This window comes from Rousettus aegyptiacus, unplaced genomic scaffold (assembly GCF_014176215.1).
Source record: "Rousettus aegyptiacus isolate mRouAeg1 unplaced genomic scaffold, mRouAeg1.p scaffold_m13_p_10, whole genome shotgun sequence".
In the NCBI taxonomy this organism is placed as follows: Eukaryota; Metazoa; Chordata; class Mammalia; order Chiroptera; family Pteropodidae; genus Rousettus; species Rousettus aegyptiacus.
Genome location: NW_023416285.1, coordinates 62,895,664 through 62,917,558, shown reverse-complemented (window position 1 = coordinate 62,917,558; position 21,895 = coordinate 62,895,664). Strand labels below are relative to the sequence as shown.

Genomic DNA, 21,895 nt, shown 5'->3' with positions numbered 1-21,895 from the left:
GGCTGGGACGGGTTGTGGGTGGGGTCCCTCAAGTCAGGAAGAGCAAGAAGCTGAATTGCCAAAAGAAATTTTATTATCCTAATAAAATGAAGCACATGATTTGCATTCCAGGTCCTTCAACTATTCTATGGGAACCCGGGCATTTTCCCATGACAGTATTTTTATCCCTGATGGGGGAGCAGAAAGTGAGCAGACAGTTCAAGCAATGTCACAGGACAACATCCTGGGCAAAGTCAAAACTCTTCAGGTAAGACAGCTTGAGATTGGAAAGTTAGAGCCGTAGGAAGGGGTCTGGCTTTAAAGGGAAGTGGGAAAAATCCCAGCTTGGCCTTGAGTAATGGATTGGGAGGTCCAGGGGTAGCTCCTGGAGAGATATTTTGCTGTCTTGAACCTGACTAAGCCTCTGTCCACCTGTGAGAGTCACACTGTCACCATCATACCCACCTTCATAACACCCCCTCTCCTTTTCTGTCAAATTGTTCCCTCATTTTAAGTGGACATCATGAGGACAAGTACCCAAAAGAAGCAACGTGACTTGGATGAGAGGAAAGAGTCCTTAACCATTAGCATTGACCAAATCCCCCAAGTCCAGGGGTGACTGTCAGCTGAGGCTTTGCACAGCAAGTATTCACTTTCCAAGTCTCTGTGCTCGGACAGTGAATGGTGAGACTCTCATTCTGTTATTTATAAATCTGGCTCCTTTGGAACCACCTTGTCTCAGAGAAATACCACAAAGCTCTTAAACCTCCCCCCTGTTCACACTGCAGAGTTGGGCAGTTTTCCTACATAAAATTGACTCAGGCGGTAACTCCTTAGTGATGAAAATCCAGTTGATCTTTAATCAACATAGGTTTGAACTGCACGGGTCCACTTATACTCAGATTTTTTTTCTAAAAAGTACTGTAAATGTATTTTATGATTTTCTTCATAAGGTTTCTTTTCTCTAGATTACTTTATTGTAAGAAATCAGTATGTAATACATATGACATACAAAATATGTGCTAATAGACTGCTAATATTGTTGGTAAGCCTCCCCATCAACAATAGTCTATTAAGCAGTTAAGTTATATGTGAATTTTTCAACTGCATACGGTAGGGGGAGAGATCAGTGCCCCTAACTCCTGCATTGTAGAGAGTCAACTTATAATTATTCTCTGCTAAATGTGATTGAAATAATGAGGAATCCAGGAAACTCAGGGGAGTAAGGACACCTGGGATCTGACTGTAGATTTATTTGCCTGATTGCTTGGTAGAATCACTCGCCTGGCAGAAGTGCCTAAGCAGGTTCTTCTCTGAGGTGGAGGTGCTTGGGGATGATCCAGAGTGTGAACGGGAGCCTCTGTTGGGCTGGTTTCCACCTATCTGTAAGACTGCAACAATGAATGAATAAGTTGAATGAATGAGCAAAAAAAAAAAAGAAAAAAAGAAAGAAAGAAAGACAAAGAAACAGCTGGTTTGAGTAGCTACTGACAAGAAGCCTTGTACTCCAAGAAAATTTTCTATTTTCTTGAAATGTTCTTGTTTCTGCTGAACATTTGCTACATAATGTTTCTATGAACATTAGCTTTCATGATCAGTGTTTGGTCGCACATTCCACACGCACACTCAGCAGTATATAGCAGATGGCAATCGAGGAAATAACCTACACCCTGGAACCACACCCAAACTTGCCTAGATCTGTATACCTGCTGTCACCAGTGCCTAAGGCCATAGTCCTGCCCTCAGAGCTAACTTAGGCACTTCCTTCAAATTCCAGCATTTCCTAACCAGGTTGCATTCTTGGTTCTTGCTGGCTGTGCTGTTACACATTTTATAGACTCTAATGAAAAAAGCAAGCTGTCACTTCTCCTAGATTGAAAAAGAAGGGTGGTGATGGCCAAAGAAGACCTTGAGCACCCCCCCCCCCCCCACACACACACACACTCCCTTCTTTTACCTTTCTTTCCTTGAAGTCTTTTGGTTCCTGGAATATTATTCCTAAGAAGTTCTAAACTCCTGGCTCATAATATACCTTTTCTAAGAAGAGTGACTTAAAAGACTTCAGGCCATGAAAGCACAGGGTTTTATGAGGGCTTTCTAAGAGTTCTTTAAAAATTAGGTGATCGTTCATTGTATCAGATGACTTCTGCTCTGTAATGTCACAGCACGTGCCGTGCTGCTCCAAGAAGTGGTTTTAGAGTTGTAAATGTTACATAATTCTACAGTATTAAAGACATAGAAACTCAATAAGAACATGTGACTGCCTATTATTCCTATTAGCAATGAGATATGATTTTCAAGAATCCAATCTCATAATTAATAAAATGTAAAACAGCCAACTTACCTGAAGCAAAAATTCTATTAACGCAAGAGAAATGTAAGTACAGCAGAATCTCTAATTTGAGTGCTCTCTTTTGACAATATCTACTCATACAAGGTTTTCTTAATTTTGCTTCTGCTGTTCGGGTTCACGGGCTTCCTTACAGCTCTATAGTTTATATAATATATATATAAATATATATATATATTTTTTAAATAAAAAGCTTTGCTCTTCAAGGAGGGAAATGGGGACCATTATCATAGAAAATGTGATTTTTGGAGTGACATAAGATATAACTGTATCACCCCCAAAAGACTGTGCTTTATTTTTCAGTCGACTAAGCAGTATGTTCCTGGTAAGTTGTAGAAATAGTAATTATCTTTATTAAATTGCATGAATGCTTTGCATTTTTCCATGACAACGTTATGCTGGTATTGATGCTTAGTAAGCAGCGTAAAAGACGTCCCCTCGTAGACTCCAGCATGGAATGAAGGTGTTTAGTAACATCAGAAGCATGTGTGTTTTTTATGTCTGAAATTGTCTTTGTGTATTTGTGTATATTTATTTAAAAGAGAGAAGTAATGGATAACACCTATCTGACAGTAAATGTCTTGGCAGGCTGGTTAGCCACCATTATTAAGACATTCTTTTGAAATGAGATTTCTACTGGAATGCCATTTTTTTTTTTTAAGCCATTTTTCTCTGGCTTTAGAAACTTCCCAGTCTTTGGAAACACACAGAACCAAGCCTGTAATGACTGCACTTGGAAAGGTTGCCCTCTAGTGGTCACATATAGTCATCTCAGCTAAAACTGTCTTACGTTGCACTTGTGGCGGTTAGTATCTCTCTACTGAGCACGGAATGACTGAATACGGCATTAATAAGCCCATGGTTTTCTGAATAAAGTGAATCCACCTTCCATGAAAATTTCTGTGGCGAATGATTGAAACTTTAAAAGAAAAAATTGTTCTTCGTATGAAAATAATACATGCACATACTGACAACAAATTTTATTTAATATACAGGACAGGTGTAGGGACAAAAACAATAGTGTCCTTTTTGAGGACTCTATATGTAAAAATTAGTTGCTCCATGGACAGTAGGTTAAATAAGCTCGGTCTCTGCTGCCACCTGACTGTGTGGTCTCAGGTGAAGTCATTTAACATCTTTGACCCTCATTGTCCCCATCTGAAAAATAAGAGCATGCATGTGATGGATGATCTTAAAGGCCCCTCCAGTTCTTAAAATCTGCCACCTATACAAAGTCACTGTTCACCTGGCGTAGCACGGAGTAGTTTTGTAAGCTGACCTCGGCGTTCCCTACAGCTACCCAGAGCACAGCTGAAGGAGGTGCCTGTTTATTTTAGATCATACCAGGCTGTGAAGTATCTACCAGCTGATGATAGAACTCAGGAACACCACAGTCTAAGCCTGCAGGTAATTCTCAGAATTATAGCACACCTTTGTCAGAAAATTCTTAGTCTATTAGTCCATAGACTAGCTCAGGAGGTAAAACTTCCATCCTCAGTAGCTACTATTTCCTACTGAGCTGAATTTCACATAAAAATGCCAAAGTGTCATATGTTTGAGGGTTTTGACACTTCATGCAGCTGTCAAGGACATAAAGAATAAATACCTGCTCTTAGCCACTTCTTTATAGAGCAGATGTCTTTAAATCTGTATGCTTTTTTTTTCTTTTGCTTTTTTAAAAAATTTCATTTTAACTATGGGAGTATCTGTAATTTGCTCAAGAAGACAGCACCTTTATTTTTCCTCCACTTTATTCTTACAGACATGGTCTGAAGAATGAAAAATCTGGGGAACTCCAAATACTGGCAGTGTGAGAGCTGCAGAATATGATATGCTTGGAATTTCCACATCATGAAAAAAGCCTCATAAATGTGGATGTGCATTCCTCTAACAGCATTCTCCAGCATTCCATATTACAACAAAATGGCCTGTTTTGAATGAATAAAATATAATCCCTTTTAGCTCACATTCCGGTCTCAACAATAACACCATTCATAGCCACAAGCAGCATACACTCACAGCGCAGGCACGACTTTCCTCTCTCCCCTATGGTCATAATTGCAGGATGTGTAAAGAGCCAGGGGTATTTTTTTTTTTTTAAAGTGGTTGTAGTCTCTTTCTCTGAAAACTTAAGGTCAAGCTCATCTTGGCAGTCTGTTTTTTCTCTTTTTTTCTTTCTTTTTGCTTATATCAAAATCTCTCTTATGACAATGCCTGAATAGTGGGCAGAATTGGAGTCACCCAAAAAGCCACATTTATCCCTGTATTCAATTTACACAACACCTGAGATTGCCAACTAGGTTTTAGCAGTAACGTTTTGTCAATAAATCGCACAGAGTGTGGTGACAGCCATTCTTGCAGTCAGCTGAAGGAGGCATTTGGAACAGGGACTGCAGAGCTCTTGCAGGTGCAAGAGCTTTGACCTCGACAGTCTGAGGATCAGTCACCAAGGCCTTGGACACTGAGTCCTGCCTTGCCTTGTTTCACTGTCTCATTTCTGACAGCTGCAGGGCGTGTGTGTGAAGCCAGCCCTTTGTCTGGACAGAGAGGCTGCAGCCCTATCCCTAACCACAGTGCCTGTCAGCCTGTCATGTCTTTGATTACCTGGGTCCTCCCCTCCTCCATCCCACTTCCTCTTCCAAAACTCCCTAGTCCCAGCCTGAATTTATTTTCTGTGAAGGGAATTTAAATCAGCAGCTTTACAAAGATACACATTGTCATTCTCAAAGGCAACAGCATGTGTTTCTTTTGCCAGGATGAACATATCTGTGACATAAATCAACCCTTTGACATGTGTACACATCTTCCCTCCCTCCCTCTTTTTATCTTTCTCACCCTTTCCCTCCTCCCTGCTCCCCTGGCCTTTAGCTGTTGCACCTGCAGTCAGGTCTGGAGTGCTTTGCTTCGTGGGCCCTTGTCACTCTTCCTCTCCATGCATTTCCTCTGACCCTGCCACTTCCTCGCCATTGGCTTCTCTTCTTTGACACTGAACCTCATTTCTTAACATTACTCTCTCCTTTTACCTGCTTTGCCCCGTGGAATTTACTTCTCCTATTCTGATTCCATCCTTTTATTCTCTCTTTTCTTTTCCACTAGTAGCCATGAGAGCCAACCCATCTTTGAATTTTATTTCAATCTAGACTGTGATTACATTTTGCCATTTATTTTTTGTCCCATAATTATTGGGGTGGATCAATATCAGTATTCTAAAAAGGGCCCTAATGGAGTAAAATATCAACATTTTCATTCTTTTTTTGTGGTGGCAAAAATCCTAACTAAACAGCATTAGAGTGGTAGGCCAGGTTCTCCATGAAAGCTTGTTAAAGAAATATTCTTTTCTTTGCACATTGGAGGAATCCCTCCATTAATCCTTCAGGAGCATTAGATGGCAGAGCCTGACACAGAAGGTCTCAGCACTTGGCCAACACTCATAGAGAAGCAGTAACTGCTAGACAAAAGCCAGGCCGGGACTCTCGGACACGGGAACCATTACCACCTCTTCTGCCCGGGTGCCCATCCCTCTCCCACAGGGCAGCAGAGTGAGACGAGCCTGTGACCTTATTAGACCGTGTCCTCTTGTCTAACTCCGTCAGCTGCTCTAATAACTGTATCTGCTTATTGATCTGCTTAGAGTAGATACTAACTGCCGCTTCCTGCTAAACTTGTTTTTAGAAGATGCCCCTTCCCAGCCTTCTCCTCCCCGAAACCCTTTTAGGCTGCTCAGGCTGCACTTCACTGGCTGAACTCGGGCTTCTGATGTGCGTGCCAGGGGAGCCAGGCCCAGGCCGAAATACCAGCAGATCAAATACAAGTCCTCGTCTCTCTGTGCTCCTGACTTGGCATGCTGGGGTGCCCTGGGGAGTGCTGGGAGGGGAGTCTTGGGCGCATCTCCTTCATGTCTCTGCAATCTCACCGTCCACCATGCAGGGTCAAGGGAGAGCTGGGTGGAGGTGGATGGAGGTGGTACCCTGGAGTTCAGAGGGAGAAGGCGCATTTTCTTTGAGGGGCCCTCTGCCAGGGAACTTCAGAATCCTGCATCATGTCTTTTTTCCTGCCCCTATAAGAAATAAGTGTGCTGTCAAATTCATAAGAACCAGTGTAGTGCAATGTAAATAGCACTAAATGTGATTTTCGAAGACCTAGATTCAAATTCCTTTGGGGCCACACATTCCATAAGCTTGGGCCAGTCACCTCTCCCTACTGGACCTCTGATATTTTTTTTTTTTTCAAAATGAGAGGTCAGACAGTATGATTGCTAAGGCTCTCCACAGCTCTGTGGCATTAAATGTTAGCCAGATTAAAGCTAAACATCATAATGTATTCTTTCTCTTTTTGAGGCATAAAAGGACTATGAAACCCAAGTACCTAGATCTAGAGCAGTAGTTCTCAGCTGGAGGCAGTTTTATTCCCCAGAGGACATTGGGCAATATCTGGACACTTTTTTGGTTGTCTGGACTTGGGGAAGAGGGATTACTACTGGCAGCTAGTGTCCAGCAGCCATTGGGCACTGCTAAACGTCTTCTTATACACAAGACAGCTCTCTACAACAAGAACTTATGTGGCCCAAAGTGTCAAAGGTGCTGAGGTTGAGAAACCCTGATCTAGATCAAGGCAGTAGTAGTTCATATAATCTACTCAGTTCAGTCATCTCAGATTACCGCGACATACTTCTTTTTCTTCCTGAATGTCCTTCATTTTCTCTACCACGACCCATTAAATATTTTGCCCCTTCTTTAGCTACTGTGTTTACATTTTTTTTCTTCAGGGGATATATATTTTTTTCTAATCTGCCTTTTCTCTAATTTGAAATACTGTTTTTCTTTCTAATTTCTACTCCCTGTTTTCCTCTCCCTTTTCCCTGCTCTTTTAGCTACCAGTAGGCAGCCCCTCCCGCCTACTTCTCTGCCTCTTTCCCATTGGGTGTCTTCTGTCCCCTAGTTCACAGTGGGTGGCTAGCAAGACAAAGAGGAGGTCCCAGTGGAAGCACAAGATTGTTCCTATGATGTCAGCATTGATAATGGAAAGATGCGCTGGTCCTTGGGCCTCCTTCACCTCGCCGGTGGTACCCACTATTGCCAGAACATTGGATTCAAGCTCAGGGCAGTGAGGAAGGCAGTCGAAGTATGAAATTATAGGGGAATTTGTCCAAAGGGGGCTGGAGGGTTCCCTCGTCACAGCAACCACAAGGGCACTGCTCTCCCCCAGTGGTTCCTGCAGTTCGTGTAACTATTTTCTATACAATTCTTATACCTTTAAAAGACTTTTTATACAAATTAATTTAGAGGTCTATCAAAATTTTTTGTCATCACGTATATTCATCCCAACTTTCAGTTCAGAAACATAGTCTCTCTACTCCCTGGGAAATGATGGCATCCCCACAAAAGAGATGGCTGAGTAGAAAAGCTCATGGCTTGAAGGTGCGAAAGAAAAAGAAGAGAAGCTGGAAAACACGTTCACTCGTTACGGGACTGCACTGTGGTTTGCTGGCGCAGGGTCTAGTCTAGGAAGCAGATGTGTATGAATCTGCCTCAGTGCTGCTAGATATGCCGGGGACCCGGCCGTGCTTGCTGTAAACTGCTTCACGGCTTCAGAACGTCTGTCTTTTGTTTCTCTCCAGCGACAGTTGGGCAAGAACATCAAGTTTGGGCAGCCACCACCCAATGCCATTCCCATGAAGAAGGCAGACAGTGGAGAGGCTAGCTTAGAAGAGGACCTGTTCCTGACCAGTCCCATGGAAATTGTGACTCATCAGGACATCGTCCTCTCAGACACTGAGAACAAAGTAAGGCTCCTCCAGGCAGTGGCTTAGGTGCTAAGAAGTCCGGGGAGGGTGTGGAGCGGGGTAGGGGTGGGAGAAGCTTCTCTGATGAGTAGCCCAGGGCTGGAGGACGCTTCCTGAGCAGGTGCCCTGGTCTGCCAACTTGGATGAGGAGGAGGGAGAGGAGACGTGCCCTTTGCACATGCTCTGCCCAGTGTCTTCCACTTAGTCCCAGGTTGGTCCACCTCTTCTGGGAAGCCTTACCTGGCCTCACGACCAAGCTGTACTCTCCTCCATGCCTTTGCTGTACATTTTTAGTGCTTCTTACACATCCACAGCCCATCTGTATCTATGTCCACGTAACTGTTTTCTCTCCATCTCTAAATGCTGAGTTCCTTGAGGACAAAACTGGATCTTACACATCTCTGTCTCCCTAGGACTTAGCCATTGATCACTTAGTAGCACCAAGTAACAATTCATTGAATTGGGTGAATCTAAAGGGAAATGAGGAAAGAAAGAACATAGCAAATGGAGCAGAGTAAAGGTTACTTGGTATGGAAAGTTCCTTTGGTCCAGCACTGACCTATCTAAATTTGGTTTTTTGATGCTGAAAAAACCACTATGAGCACATCCTGAAGTGTGAGTCCTTCCAGCAGCAGAAGGGGCCCCCTCAGGCCTCTTATGGGAAAAGGAGGAAAGGTCCCAGCAGTAGCTAGAGTGAGGAGTTAGTTCTCCAGGAGAGGCACTGAGGCTTTCAGTCTTAACGCATTCTCTGGGCTCTGCCTATCGACGTCCCTGAAATTATGTTGAGTGCCATTAAAATAAGCATGTCCCCTTTCAAGAAGCCATGCTTGTCATCAGCTAACATGTCCCAAGAATAGGAGGAAAGATGGGTGATTTGCAGAGCAAAGCGAGGAAAGAAAAGGACAGTCCCAGCCTGTTGCCCCTCTCTGCCTGAGTCCTGCCCTGACCTCTCGGCAGCCGTGCACGTGGGCAGTGGGTAGTGTGGTGGGTGAAGCAGGGGTGGGCCTATCCCTCCCTCTAGAGCCAGAAATGCTCTCTACAACCTCCCCAATGCTCCACATCAGCAAGGGCCATCAGCCTTAAGGCAGGGATTTCCCAAAGGTGAAGCAAGGGTCTTCACTGTTACCGATGACTCCATACGTGCAAGGCACGGTGGCCTGGAGGAGAAGGAAGATCATTTGTCCAGCAGGCACTACTCCAGCTGTGAGTATCACAGAGATGAGTGCAATTAAATAAGGAGCTGCCCCCATGTAGCAATGAGGAGGAGAGTCAGAAAATATGTGACTCAACAAATAGATAAATATAATCATTTTGCATCAAGAAAAATACTACACAGAAAATAAAATGAGATGACGGAAAAGTGAGCGACTTGGTTGGTGAGAGGTGGAACGATAAGGTCGGAGCTGCCGTAAGCAGACGTGGGGGTGGGGCCATGTTCTAGGCAGAGGGAAGAGCGAGTACTGAGGCCCAGAGATAGGACCGAGCTCGTCCTGACTGAGGAGCAGGCCGGAGTGGACAGCTGGGCCCTGGAGGGGGCGACAGGAGGGCGGAGTGTGGTGGTGTAGGGGCTGGGTCATGTAGACCTCGGGAAATGGGTGAATTCTGTTGTGAAAGTACTGGGAAGCCTCTGAGTAATTTTAATCAGGGAAGTGACATAATCTGGTTTGTGTTTTCTAAAGATGCTTCTGAGTGTGTTGCAGAAAGCAGACTGAAGAAGGGCAAGTTGATATTACCGCTCTGGAAAGGACAATATGAGCCTTTTGTAAATATTGGCAATACAAGATAGACGGTCTAGTGGGCCATCAGAAAGGTGCAGGGGACGCGATGTGAGCGTTCTCAAGGCAGGTGGATGCAACAGCTTTTTCTTCTCCTTCCGTCTTTCCTGAGTTGTTTCCCCTCCTCAGCCCAGCCCTTTGCGTGTGGCATTGGGGTCTTCTTTTCTTCTCATGGAAAAGGAGAGTGGTGCAGAGGTGAGAGGTTTGGCAGGTGAAGCAGGTGGAAGGCAGCTAGCAAAGTGAAAGCTCTGCTTCCCAGGTAAGATGGCCTTAGGCAGCCCCCAGATTCTCTCAGCGACAGGCAAACACACCGCGAGGACTGAGGTTGGAGACTGCCCAGATGGGAAATGTACTGGACTCGGGGAAGGGGGGGGGGGCGCACACTCTGAGCCTCAGGAGTCCTCATGGAGCCTGGACATGGGCACGGTCCCCACCGTGACTCCTGCCAGCTCTTTGAAGCCAGCGGAACCTCCATGTGGAGGACAGGGCGGCCCTTTCCAGGCACAGCCGGTGGCTGGTTATCTGGTTATCAGAACTTCTTGTTCTGGTGTGTGACTTAAGAGCTCTCTTACTGTTCCAGTCTAGTGATACGGCAAGTTCTCTGAGTCCTCTGAATCTGCCTGGAGCCAGAAGTGAGATGGAAGAGAAGGTAATATGATTTGAAGTTATGCATTTAGCTTCCTTACTTTAACTTCCATTTTCCCCATTTTTTTGCGATCTGCTGCCTCATTTTTCCATTCATCAATTCTGCCTCATCCATTACTTTAAATTCCTTCAAAGTGCAACTGTAGTAGATATTGAAACGTCTGTTTCCATGACAATTCAATTGCTGGACCTGAACCCTGCTCTGAAAAATAGCCGCTGCCCAGCATGCCTACATTTGGAGTCCTAGGCATTGGGAGTTTTCCTGAATGTATCACACGTTTCAAGGCACCAGTACACTGTTGAAAAAGACATTCCAGAATACTTGAAGGTGCCCAAGTCTGTAAGGAAGAGTCTCCTATTTAGAGATGCCCCAAAAAAGGACTTTATCATTTATCTGTATATATACTTGTTTTTTAACTTTTCTGCATGCCATTGAAGCCAAGGACTCCACCTACAGGAGTCTAGGGAACCCCATGGAGCCCGTGGGCACCCCTTATGTGGTGGCCAGCCCACTCTCATGAGGACTTTTCACCTGCACAGTGACCCAGGTATCCTCCTGGGGTCCGGCAGATCATACAGTGAGTAGGGTATGTCCCATGGTCTTCCAAAGAAGATGGCCCAAGATAGTGCCACTGCCCAGACAGTGAGGAGGCTGGCTGGAATAACTAGAAATGAAACATTGCATTTAAATCTCAGTTTCTAGCGCCTATCTGTGTCTTCAATTTGCCACATTTGGTTCAAACTCCTTTGACTCATGTATCTGTTAGGGGATGGAAATAAATGTTTAATCTCTTTTCAACATAGTTCAGAATTTGATACCTGTTATAAACATAACCATAAATAAATAAAAGCCAGGAGGCCAAAGGCTGCAATTATTTTTCCTTACCTCTGTGCTTCTTGTAATAAATTATTATTTACTGAGCATCCATCCCTTTTGCTCTTGGAGCTAGTAGTAGTTTGTGGCCATAAGGTCCAACTGTGAGCCTCTCCTTTGTTCTGCTCTTCCACTGTAGCATGGAAGTGGCCAAGGACAATGGATGTTGGGTGTGGCTGTGTGCCAACAAAACTTAATTCACCAAACAAGCTGCAGACAGGATTCAGCCTCTGGTTTTGTTTCATCAACCCTTAAGTTAATCTGATGCCCACATTATTCAGAGTAAGAAAATTAGTCCCTGAAAGGTTAAATAACTTTTATAAGTTAATACAAATATCATTGTCAGAACAAGTAGTCAACATGCTGTTTTTTGATTCCAAAAGCAGTGCTCATTTCACTGTACGAATGAGCCCGCTCTGCTCACTGCCCTTCCGAATCTCCTGCGGGATGCTTTCTGGTGGGGACTGATTTTATATTTTAATATTCACCGTAGGTGGCTCCAGTTAAACCGTCTCGGCCAAAAAGGCACTTCTCTTCTGCTGGCACCATCGAAAGTGTTAACCTAGATGCCATCCCCCTGGCCATCGCTCGCCTGGACAACAGTGCCGCCAAGCACAAACTGTCTGTTAAGCCAAAAAACCAGAGGGTGTCAAAGAAGCACAGGCGACTTGCCTGGGTAGGTGGAACCTGCCCTGGCTGGCCAGGCAGCTGCCCTTGCTTGCTGGGTACTAGTTCTACCAAGTGAGGTGGCAGTGTGATGGACCCAGAAGGCACTGGGTCTCTCCCCACCAGGGCGTTGAGTGGGCTACAGCGAACGAGGGTGCACAGGCTCATTTACTTCCCATTACCCTTTCTGATGTGTTGCCCTCTGGGGAAACCCAAAGGACCTCAGAGGGGAAAGACTTCCCTTTGAGGGGGCTCCAGACGCTGTGTTTGCTTTGCAGCAGAAAGGTGGCCTGGCCTTCCTCCGCCATGGCTTAGCCGAAGCGTCTTCAGTTTGGTTAGGGTGGACATCTAAGTCACAAGTTTCAGGGAACATGGGTGAAATGTAAATATCATTTTGTCCTCATCTTTCTAGTCCTGAACTTTTGGTTTTCCTATGACCATTCACATTATGAAAAAGGAATTTGAGAATGACAAATAAAGGGGCTCGAGAGTAAACCTGAAGTCCTTTCTTCTGCCCCCACAATTTACTCTTGGTGTGACAACCTGAGTTAGCAATCTCTGTACTTAGAATAGCTGCCCCTTCTTTGGAGATTAAGAGGGCCACCTACACTGTGAAAAGGATGAGTAACGGTTGCCTGTGCAAAAGGAGAAGGCTAATTCTGTCTTCCTTACCAACATTAGGATCAGCCAGATGAACAGCATGGCCTTCTGCATCAGCTGTCCCTGGACCAGAACGGACACCCTGGAGAAGACAAGCCGGTTTGGCTTGAAGAGGAGCCAGAGCCGCTGGACTCCGAGGAAGAGAAGAGACGCCAGGAAGAATACTGGCGAGAACTTGAGGCCAAGTGCAAACGGCAGAAGGCCGAAGCAGCCGAGAGGAGACGCCTGGAAGAGCAGAGGCTCCAGGCCCTGGAGAGGAGGCTATGGGAAGAAAACAGAAGGCAAGAGCTCCTCAAGGAACAAGGAGAGGAAGAGGAGGGAGAGCAGAGGGACCTACAGCTAGCGGCAGAGAGGAGGCGGTGTGAAGAGGAGAGGCAGAGACTGCAAGAGCAAGGTGGCCAAGGCCAAGAGCAGAGGGAGCAAGAGGAGAGAAGGCACCTGGCAGCCGAAGAGCAGAAGCATCTGGAGGAAGAGGCTGAGCCACTGGAGAGACTCACACAGCAGGAGGAGCTGGAGGCGCAGAGGTGGCAGGAGGTGCAGAAGCAGCGGCTGGAGGAAGAGGAGAGGAGGCTGGAGGAGCTCAGACAGCAGGAAGAGCTGGAGCAGAGGCGGCAGGAGGAGGAGGATCGGCTGAAGGAGCTTAGAAGGCAGGAAGAGCTGGAGGAACAGAGACGGCGGGAGGAGGAGGCAAAGAGAAGGGAAGAGCTGAGAAAAAAGCAGGAGGAGCTTGAGGCGCAGAAGGAAGCGGGAAAGGAGCCTCAGGAAGCACCGACAGAGGAGAGTGGGCTGGATCTGGCCGGCATAAGAAGCGTAAGGAGCTCACTTCAGGCTGACTTTGCAGAGAAACCAGAAAAAACAGAACAAGAACACCTGAAGCCTGAGAAGCAACGAGAAAACTTTGAGGAACCAAATGTGTGTGAGAAGCAGAGCCAAGAAGCTGAGGCCTCAGGAGAGCAGCAGGAAAAGCAGGGGGATTTTCACGGGGAAGATCGTTGTGAAGGTCAGGAAAACAGAGATGAAATTAACTTATCACCTCCCCAGAAACAAGAGGTGCAAGTGGGAGAGAGGCTGGCTCCAGTGGAGAAGAAAGAAGCTGCTGCTCCAGAAAAAGACAGAAAGGTGGAGGAACTCAGATGGCAGGAAGTGGATGAGAGGCAGACCATGCCCAGACCCTATACTTTCCAGGTGTCATCAGGAGGGAAACAAATTCTCTTCCCCAAAGTCAACCTGAGCCCAGTGACACCCATGAAAGATGCGGGACTTGCCTCCGCTTCCCATGAGCCAAAGGCCCCCAAAGCCAGCTCGGCCTCTCACGCCCTGCCCTCGTCCCTGAGCATCCCCCACACGGCCATCCTGGTCACAGGAGCACAGCTCTGCGGCCCAGCCGTCAACCTGAGCCAGATCAAGGACACGGCATGCAAGTCTCTCCTGGGTCTGGCAGAAGAAAAGAAGCACGTGGATGTTTCCGCCCTGGATAACTCACCCCGGGCCCCCGTCGACCCCCGGGCAGGAAGCGGGAAGGCCAGGCCCCCCCAGGAGTCTCCAAGCAGTGTGGCTGCACTGGCCGAATGGGCTTCCATTCGGTCCAGAATCCTGAAGAACACAGAGAGTGACCAGAACAGCAGGAGAGACCAGTCTCAGGCTGGCGATGAGCACACTCCCAGGAGCCGAAGTGATTCCCGAGGGAACCTCCGCAAGACCCCACCAGTGAATGCAAAATTCTCTATTATGCCTGCCTGGCAGAAGTTCTCTGCCGGGGGCACAGAGGCCTCCAAACAGAACACAGAAGCTGAAAGCATTAGGAAAAGACCTGTACTGGGAACCAGTGACGAGATAGCACCCCCACCTCTGCCTGCTGATGAGCACGAGAAGGGCACAGAGAAACTGGGGGTGCACCAGGAGCCGGCGGACACCTCCGAGGGATGCAAATTTGCCAAAGACCTTCCATCTTTCCTTGTTCCAAGCCTTCCTCACCCTCCACAGAAAGCAGTGGCCCATGCAGAGCCCGTGACCACTTCGGACAGCGAGATCACCAGTGGTACAGGAAAGCCAAACCCCGCGATGCCAGGTAGGGAGGAAAAAGCCTCACCTTTTGGAATAAAATTGAGAAGGACCAACTACTCCTTGCGCTTCCACTGTGACCAGCAAACAGAACAGAAAAAGAAGAAAAGGCACAGCAGCACAGGGGACAGTGCCAATGGAGGGCCACCTGCACCAGGGAGCACACATGGGGAGAAAGAGACAGAGAGCTCGGCTCTCAAACATGGCCCAGCCCTCCCCCTGGAGAGGAAGCAAGTCCCATCCACCTGGAAAGACTCTGCTGAAAGCCCTTCCAGCCACTCTCCTGCAGCCCAGCCTGGGCCCCCACTGGCCAGCAGCCAGACCTCAACTCCAGAGCATGACAAGGCAGCAAACCGAATGCCACTGGCACAGAAGCCAGCCCTGGCGCCCAAGCCCACCACTCAGACCCCACCGTCCTCCCCACTCTGCAAACTGAGCAGGCCCTACCTGGTAGAGCTGCTGGCTCGCAGGCCGGGGAAGCACGACCCGGAGCCCAGCGAGCCATGTGGTGGCCCCCAGCCATCTCCACCATCCCCTGAGGAGAGGAAGGCCCGGAGGAGGGATGAGGAGGAAGAGGTGGAAACGGAGAGGAAACCCACTTCCCCAGCTCGGTCTGCTGTCCAGCAAGAGAAGCCTTCTCAAACGCCCGAGGTTGGGAGGAGAGGTACGCAGATGTAGGTCAGAAACCACTGCCTCTGTCCAGCATGTCGTCCATGTCACAGCTAAAGCCAGAACTGCCCAAGGCGAGAAGTAGCCACTGGAGCTGGTGTTGGAGCATTTCTCTTAATTAGAGGCCAGTTGTTATTCCCAAAGGGAATGATTCATAGTGAGGCTCTTTACTTTTATTAATCAAAAGAAACCTTTGTGGCTGAAAGTTTTTCTGAAAGAAAGGATTTTCTGAGCCACACTCTACCAGAGAAAGGACCGGGTCCCGGGCACACACCCTGAACCACCAGCAGCAGGGCTAGATGGAGGAGACGAACATGTTCACTGTCAGGTTTTATACAGTGGGTTTGAGGAAGAAAGGTGTAAGTTGTTTTGAAAGAACTTACGTTAGCTATAGGCAGGGATGAGTGAGAAAAGATGACAGTTCCGGGACAGGCGTACAGTACGCAAGGAAGGAGTATTTGCTACTTTTAGATTGATTGTGGGCAACAGCCGGAAAGTTGACATATACAGAAGATGCTTTTGGATCTGGTGGCCAACCATTCCCTCTAGATAAAAGCTGAAATGGCCACCTGGAAATTGATCCAGCATTTCAGTGTGCATTCAGGAATGTAAGCAGTCTTGTTTCTGCCAACAGCTGTTAACTGGTTCACCTCCCTTATCTCTTTCCCCCATACTCTAGCCAGCTGTAATTTAATTTAGGACACCTCAAATTTTTTCTCTTGTCACTTTTTTACCATTCTTTACCATTTTGGAAATACAGACTGACTCTGCTCTGTGTCTGCAACTCACATATTAATGAAATAAGTTAAAGCTAGCACAGACTAATGTGCTTTCAGTTGACAATGGAAGTAAAATCTGATCCAAATTAGTTAAGGTGTTCTTGATCATGGCGAGGGGCCGCCCAGTGATGGCGAAGACTGGAATTTCCTAGACCAGTGACTGTTCTGTCTGGGCAGTAGCGGCACTACTATGGGAGCTTGGGCGGGGGGGGGGGCTTTCTACAGTTCCACCTGCCTAAGGAACCTCTGTGGAGGTTATTGGCTTGGTCTAAGTTTTTTGCAAAATGCTCTATAAATGCATCCTGCTGCACCAGCTTGCCACTGGGAAGTCCACCTATACAGAAATTTTAGGGCCACCCTTACTCCTGGTTGCCCCTCATGGTTCTTTATGCTAGATGCTTGGGCCAGCTCCACAATCACTTGGATTGGCTTTGGAGCCCCCGAGAACCCTTACCTAATACTTTCTCTTTTCTGTTTTGCAGAGTCGGAGGTCAAGTATGGGCCACAGGAGAAATTATCCCCTGAAATGTTTTAGGGAGAGATCGTTTTTATTTCTTTTGTTTAATTATTTAGATTTGGGGTGATTTCTGCAGAGAAAAGAGCTGTGTCCCAAGGAGTACACACCTTGGTTACTCACCTTATGCTAGACCCCATCATCCTCTTTCACCAAGCCTTGCCTGGTTTCCAGAATGTTGATCGGCAGCTTCAAGATAATTTCTCCCTAACAGTTTCTGTTTACCCTGCCAACAAGAAGCCCATTTTCAGTTTTTTGTTTCTTCTTTTAACCTCTGTGCTGGGCCCTACGGAGATAGCCACAGTGAGTCCTTGTGAGCAGGTCACTTAGTTCACTATAACCTTGTAGGTCTTGTGGACGCAAGCCCCATTGGCTTTCAGAGCTCAGTGTTTAGGGGGCCCGACTCTCAGGTGGCAGTTTAAAAGTTGGAGTGTCGGATGTGGGGTCCAACACCTTCACTCCTCAAGGAGAAGCTGGGAGTTGAGTTCCTTCCCAGTTGTGGGTTGCCCTGTTGAGGGTGGGGATTGTGTCTCCGCCTCTCCTACCTGTTTTTCATGTGGGTTTTTCTGGTCACCTGGTAGGTGAGAGTCACTCAGCTAGTTTCTGGATTTCTTTCACAGAGACTTGTTCTTAATGTATCTGTAGACCGTATTTCTGTGGGAGGAGGGGAATTCAGGATCCTATGTCATCCTCTTGAACCAAAACCCCTATTTATAGTTTTCACATTAACTTTTGAGTCTTTAGCTTTCATGGTATCGTCAAAGTTCTTCTTACATCCTGTCCTGCTCTAGCACACACATCTTCTCCCCAAAGAAATAACGCTCTGCTTTTCCTTGTTCTCTTAGAGATGTCCCTTTTGATTATTATAACCTTCCACCAAAGACTATTACTGCCCCTGTTTTTTACCTCAGTATCCAGATTCTAGGCTCTCAGACTCAGCTAATTGAATTTTTCGTTATTTGGTAGAAAAGAAGCATGAGAATAAGGACCACATGCTTTGTGGGTGGTTGCTACCTAAAGACCATGTGATTTTCCTGTCTGACTCTAGACCAGGGCTGACCAAGGTTGTGCGACTGAATACCCCATTAGAATAAGAATGTCTGGACCTCCAGTTTACTTGTTAATTGTGTGCATGTGGTGCCATCATTAGCTAAAACCTCTGTAGCACCATATACATTTAGAGTGAACTTAGTGAAGCATCAGCGAATGTAAATCTGCATTGTAAATCATGGTGCTACTTTTATTTTCTTTGGCCAACTCCTTGTCAGATCTGATTCCTTCATAAAGCAGCAGGCGAGGAGCTCCTTAGCTGTCCTATGTTCTTATGCTTGCTTTATTAGTAGCATATTAAATCCGTGGTTTGTTTGTAATCACTTATGCCATTTGTCCACTTCACAAGGGGTCACTTAGTTCATAAACTCATCTAACCGCAGAACTCCACAGTATGCTGAAAGCAAAACGAGTGAAGACAAACTTGCTGGTTCTCCCCCGCTCCTCCCCCCATCACATCGCAGTGCTCCCAGCTTCCACCGGGAGTCTTTAAACATTACATTTGTTATACCCGGCCTTCCAATCTATGGTCCTTGGGCTGAGTGAGGATGTCAGCACCAGAGTATTAAATATTAGAAAAGTTCGATTTCAATTTTATTTTCAGATTTAAAGATATACAAATAGAAATTTCAATCTTTCTCTCTTCAATAAATTGCTTCGCATATCCCCTAGGGTGCATGCACCCTTTTTTTTAGGGGCAGAAGGAGAACACTGCTAGCAAGAGGTGTCCGTTTCTGAGGCTGAGGCTAGCAAGGACCAGTACATAGGCCAACAACTGGGAAGGTGTTGACTCTGAACCCACCCTAGTAGGGATCAAAATAGCAGTGATAATCCCCCTGTGTTTCCCTAACACTTCGATTACAGATACCATCAGATATCATCTCATTCTGAAATTCCTAGAACAGATAGCAAGTGGCCCTTTCTCTAAGAACTGACCTTGGGGAGCAATGATTAGAACCCTGTAATGCTAGAGCCTGAAGGAGGGAGCTTGGATGGACCGTGCTGCAACTTGTCCACCGAGTTTAGAAGGAGAGAGCATAGGTTTAAACGTTGCAGCAAAATAAATTTCTAATTGGATATTTTGAATCCCTCCCCCCTCCCCACACTGAAAAAGATTCTATGATTAATAAAGAACATCTATGTCTTTAAAAAGCTTGAGTGAAATGAAGGATTTTACTGTTTTGGAAAATTTCCACAGCCACCCTTTGTGTCTACTCATTTATAAAGTGCTTTCATTAGCACCGCCTCGTTCACACAGCACACGTAGGTTAGGTGGGTAGTCTTGGCTCCCTTTTACAGATGAAGACACCAGCCTCTGAGAAGTTAGGTGACTTTTCCCTTCCCCCCACAGTGGTAGAGCCAGGACGAGGATGAGTTCTGTCCCAGGTTACCCAAAGACTGCCTCCAGTAATTCTCACCTGGCATTTGTAAAATGCTTAAGCCTTTAAAAACACTTTTACGTTAATGTCCTCATTTTACTTCTTGAACTGAATGACCTTAATCATGTATTTGTTCAAAAAACATTGTTCAGAAACTCCATAGGATTTAGCAAAGCCTTATCTCCTTTTTCTTAAGGTTCCTTTAAACCTGATCTGTGATTCTCATCCCTCCGCTCCCTCCCATCTCTTGGATAATATTGTTAGCATAGTTCCTTCAATCACTTTAAAAGACAATTTTTATTGTGGTAAAGATGCATAACATAAAATTTACCATCTGAACAATTTCTAAGTATACAGTTCAATAGTGTTAAGCATATTCCCATTATCATACACCCGATCTCTAGAACTTTTCCATCTTGCAAAACTGAAACTATAACCATTAAACGACTCCCCTTCCCCAGCCCCTGGCAACCACTATTCTGCTTTCTGTTTCTATGAACCTGTCTACTCTAGATAAATCATATAAATGAAACCATGGAGTATTTGTCTTTTTTGTCTCTGACTTATTTTACTTGGTGTAACATCCTCAAGATTCATCCATGTTATAGCATGTGACAGGATTTCTTTTTTAAGGCTGAATAACATTCCCTTGTGTGCATATACCATATTTTGTTTATCCATTCATCTGTTGATGGGCATGGGTTTATTCTACCTCTTGGCTATTGTGACCAGTGCTGCTGTGAATACGGCTATCCTTTTGAGATCCTGCTTTCACTCGTGCTTGAGTAAATACCCAGAACTGGAATTGTTGAGTCTTATGATAGTTCTATTTTTAATTTTTTGAGGGACCACCCTACTGTTTTCCACAGGCGCTGCACCATTTTACATTCCCACCAGCAGTGTGCAGAATTCTAATTTTACCACATCCTCACCAACACATGTGTTTCCTTTTATTAAATAGTAGCCATCTTAATTGGTATGAAGTGGCATGTCACCATAGTTTTGATTTGCATTTGCCTAGTGATGAGTGATGCTGAGCATCTTTTCATGTGCTTATTGGCCATTGGTATGTCTTCTAAGAAGAAATGTCTATTCAAATCCTTTGCCCATTTTTTAATTGGGCGTTCTGGGCGGGGCGGGGGGAGGGTGCTGTTGAGCTGTAGTTCTTCCTATATTTCCAATCATTTTTTGAAAATAAAAAGTCCTCTGGGCACTTTCAGTCTCATGTTAGTAATTAATATGTCCCCTCCAGTGTCATAATCAAAACTCCAAACACTATTTCAAATTAAAGTGTCTCCCTCCTTATTTGGCCTGCTTCACACTGATATGCCTGCAGTATAGAAGCAGGCATGGTCGACTTCTCCCCTTTCTTCCATCCCGGGAACAGGTCCCAGAGATGGAGTGAAGGAAGGGAAAGGGTGAGGCATCATGGCCACTGCTTTGGGGGAATATTCAGTGCTAATGCTTTTGTGGGGCACTTTCCTGCATTCCTTAGGCCCCTCACCTGCCACCTGGGCTCTTTCTCTGCCTCCTTCAATTCCTTTACTGCCAGTGGTGCCTCCCCCAGGGCGCCTCGGTCCCTCCTCTTTGGCTGCCCCTCTCCCTCACATTGCCCACACCTGAACCTCATCAGTACTTCACAATCAACTGGGGGGCTGGTGTCTTCCCAGCACGAGCTCCTCTTCTTCTGACAGGCCTGTGGCAGCCGCTGTCTTTGCCTTTGGACTTTTCCAGGTACAAACAGACCCTCAGGTCGATCGATGCCCTACAGACTCTAGGAGACAGTCAAGTCATCTGAGTGGCCTCATCGGGGACCTTCTCTCTTGGTTTAGCCTCCTTTCCTCCCCTGCAGGGGAGAGGCCATGGGAGCACACCATGCTCTGACAGTCTTTTCCAAGGAAATTCCTTATTCTGATTTCTTCTGTCTCAACTCTGATTTTTCTATGACCTTGAAGTGGTTGTTTGGCCAACTTGTGGGCCAGTCTTAAGTAAGCGATCAAGCACATTACTTCAGAATGTGGGAAGGGCCATTAATTATTCTGTTGCAGGTTTTTTTGGACTTCCTTGGCTGAGACTCAGACAAGAGTCCCATTTTAACATCCTATTTCTGTTTATTGATCCCCAACCACAATCCAGACCTGTTAGGCCCTCTACAACATATTATGTTATAATCTTTTTAACTTCTGGCTCATAACTCCAGGATGTGCTATTCAAACTACAGATCGAAGGAAATTAAAATCTGGCTAGAGATTTAGCTTTTCAAATTATTTCAGTCAATTATAAATTTAGGCGATGATACTTTAAAGTATCTTGACCCTGTGATAACAACCGTTCAGAGTTATTGGCAGGAAACTGGCCGTTCTCTGTAATGACCTTCCTGAGTAAGTTCAGGTAGAATGTTGAGTGTAGGATTCCCTTTTACACCATAGTTTTAAAGGGAAATCATTTAGATCTTGACAACTTGGTTACAAACAGCTGTTACACTGCCCTTGAGTAAAAAAACAAAACTCAATTGTTAGTTCCAATGCATGTAAAACTTCTCAGTTAAGCAAAAGTACCTAAGTCGTGAAATTTTTTGATTTTCTGGTCAACTAAGATTAATCAAGAGCTCCTGTCAGTTTCAGGTTTTTAAAATATTTCCTTTCCTGTATTAGATCATAACTGAATCTTTATTTGTTGATTAAGCATATTGCAATGACAATGGCTTATTAT

At 45.8% G+C, this 21,895-nt stretch overlaps 1 protein-coding gene across 12 annotated transcripts in view; it reads left to right on the top strand.

Moving 5' to 3' along the window:
• CRACD (capping protein inhibiting regulator of actin dynamics) overlaps positions 1 to 21,895 on the top strand; it is a 230,569-nt gene that overhangs the window by 200,575 nt on the left and 8,099 nt on the right. For 7 of the 12 annotated variants that reach the window (XM_036227912.1, XM_036227904.1, XM_036227909.1 and 4 more), the window contains 6 exons: positions 112 to 247; positions 7,690 to 7,746; positions 7,947 to 8,111; positions 10,467 to 10,535; positions 11,899 to 12,081; positions 12,753 to 15,456. In XM_036227912.1, the coding sequence (XP_036083805.1) occupies positions 128 to 247; positions 7,690 to 7,746; positions 7,947 to 8,111; positions 10,467 to 10,535; positions 11,899 to 12,081; positions 12,753 to 15,456 (3,298 nt within the window). In that variant the 5' untranslated portion in view covers positions 112 to 127. Of the gene's footprint in view, positions 1 to 111; positions 248 to 2,632; positions 2,655 to 7,689; positions 7,747 to 7,946; positions 8,112 to 10,466; positions 10,536 to 11,898; positions 12,082 to 12,752; positions 15,457 to 16,722; positions 19,641 to 21,895 lie in introns of those variants that run through there. The other 5 variants (XM_036227915.1, XM_036227911.1, XM_036227910.1 and 2 more) reach the window with 5 other exon arrangements.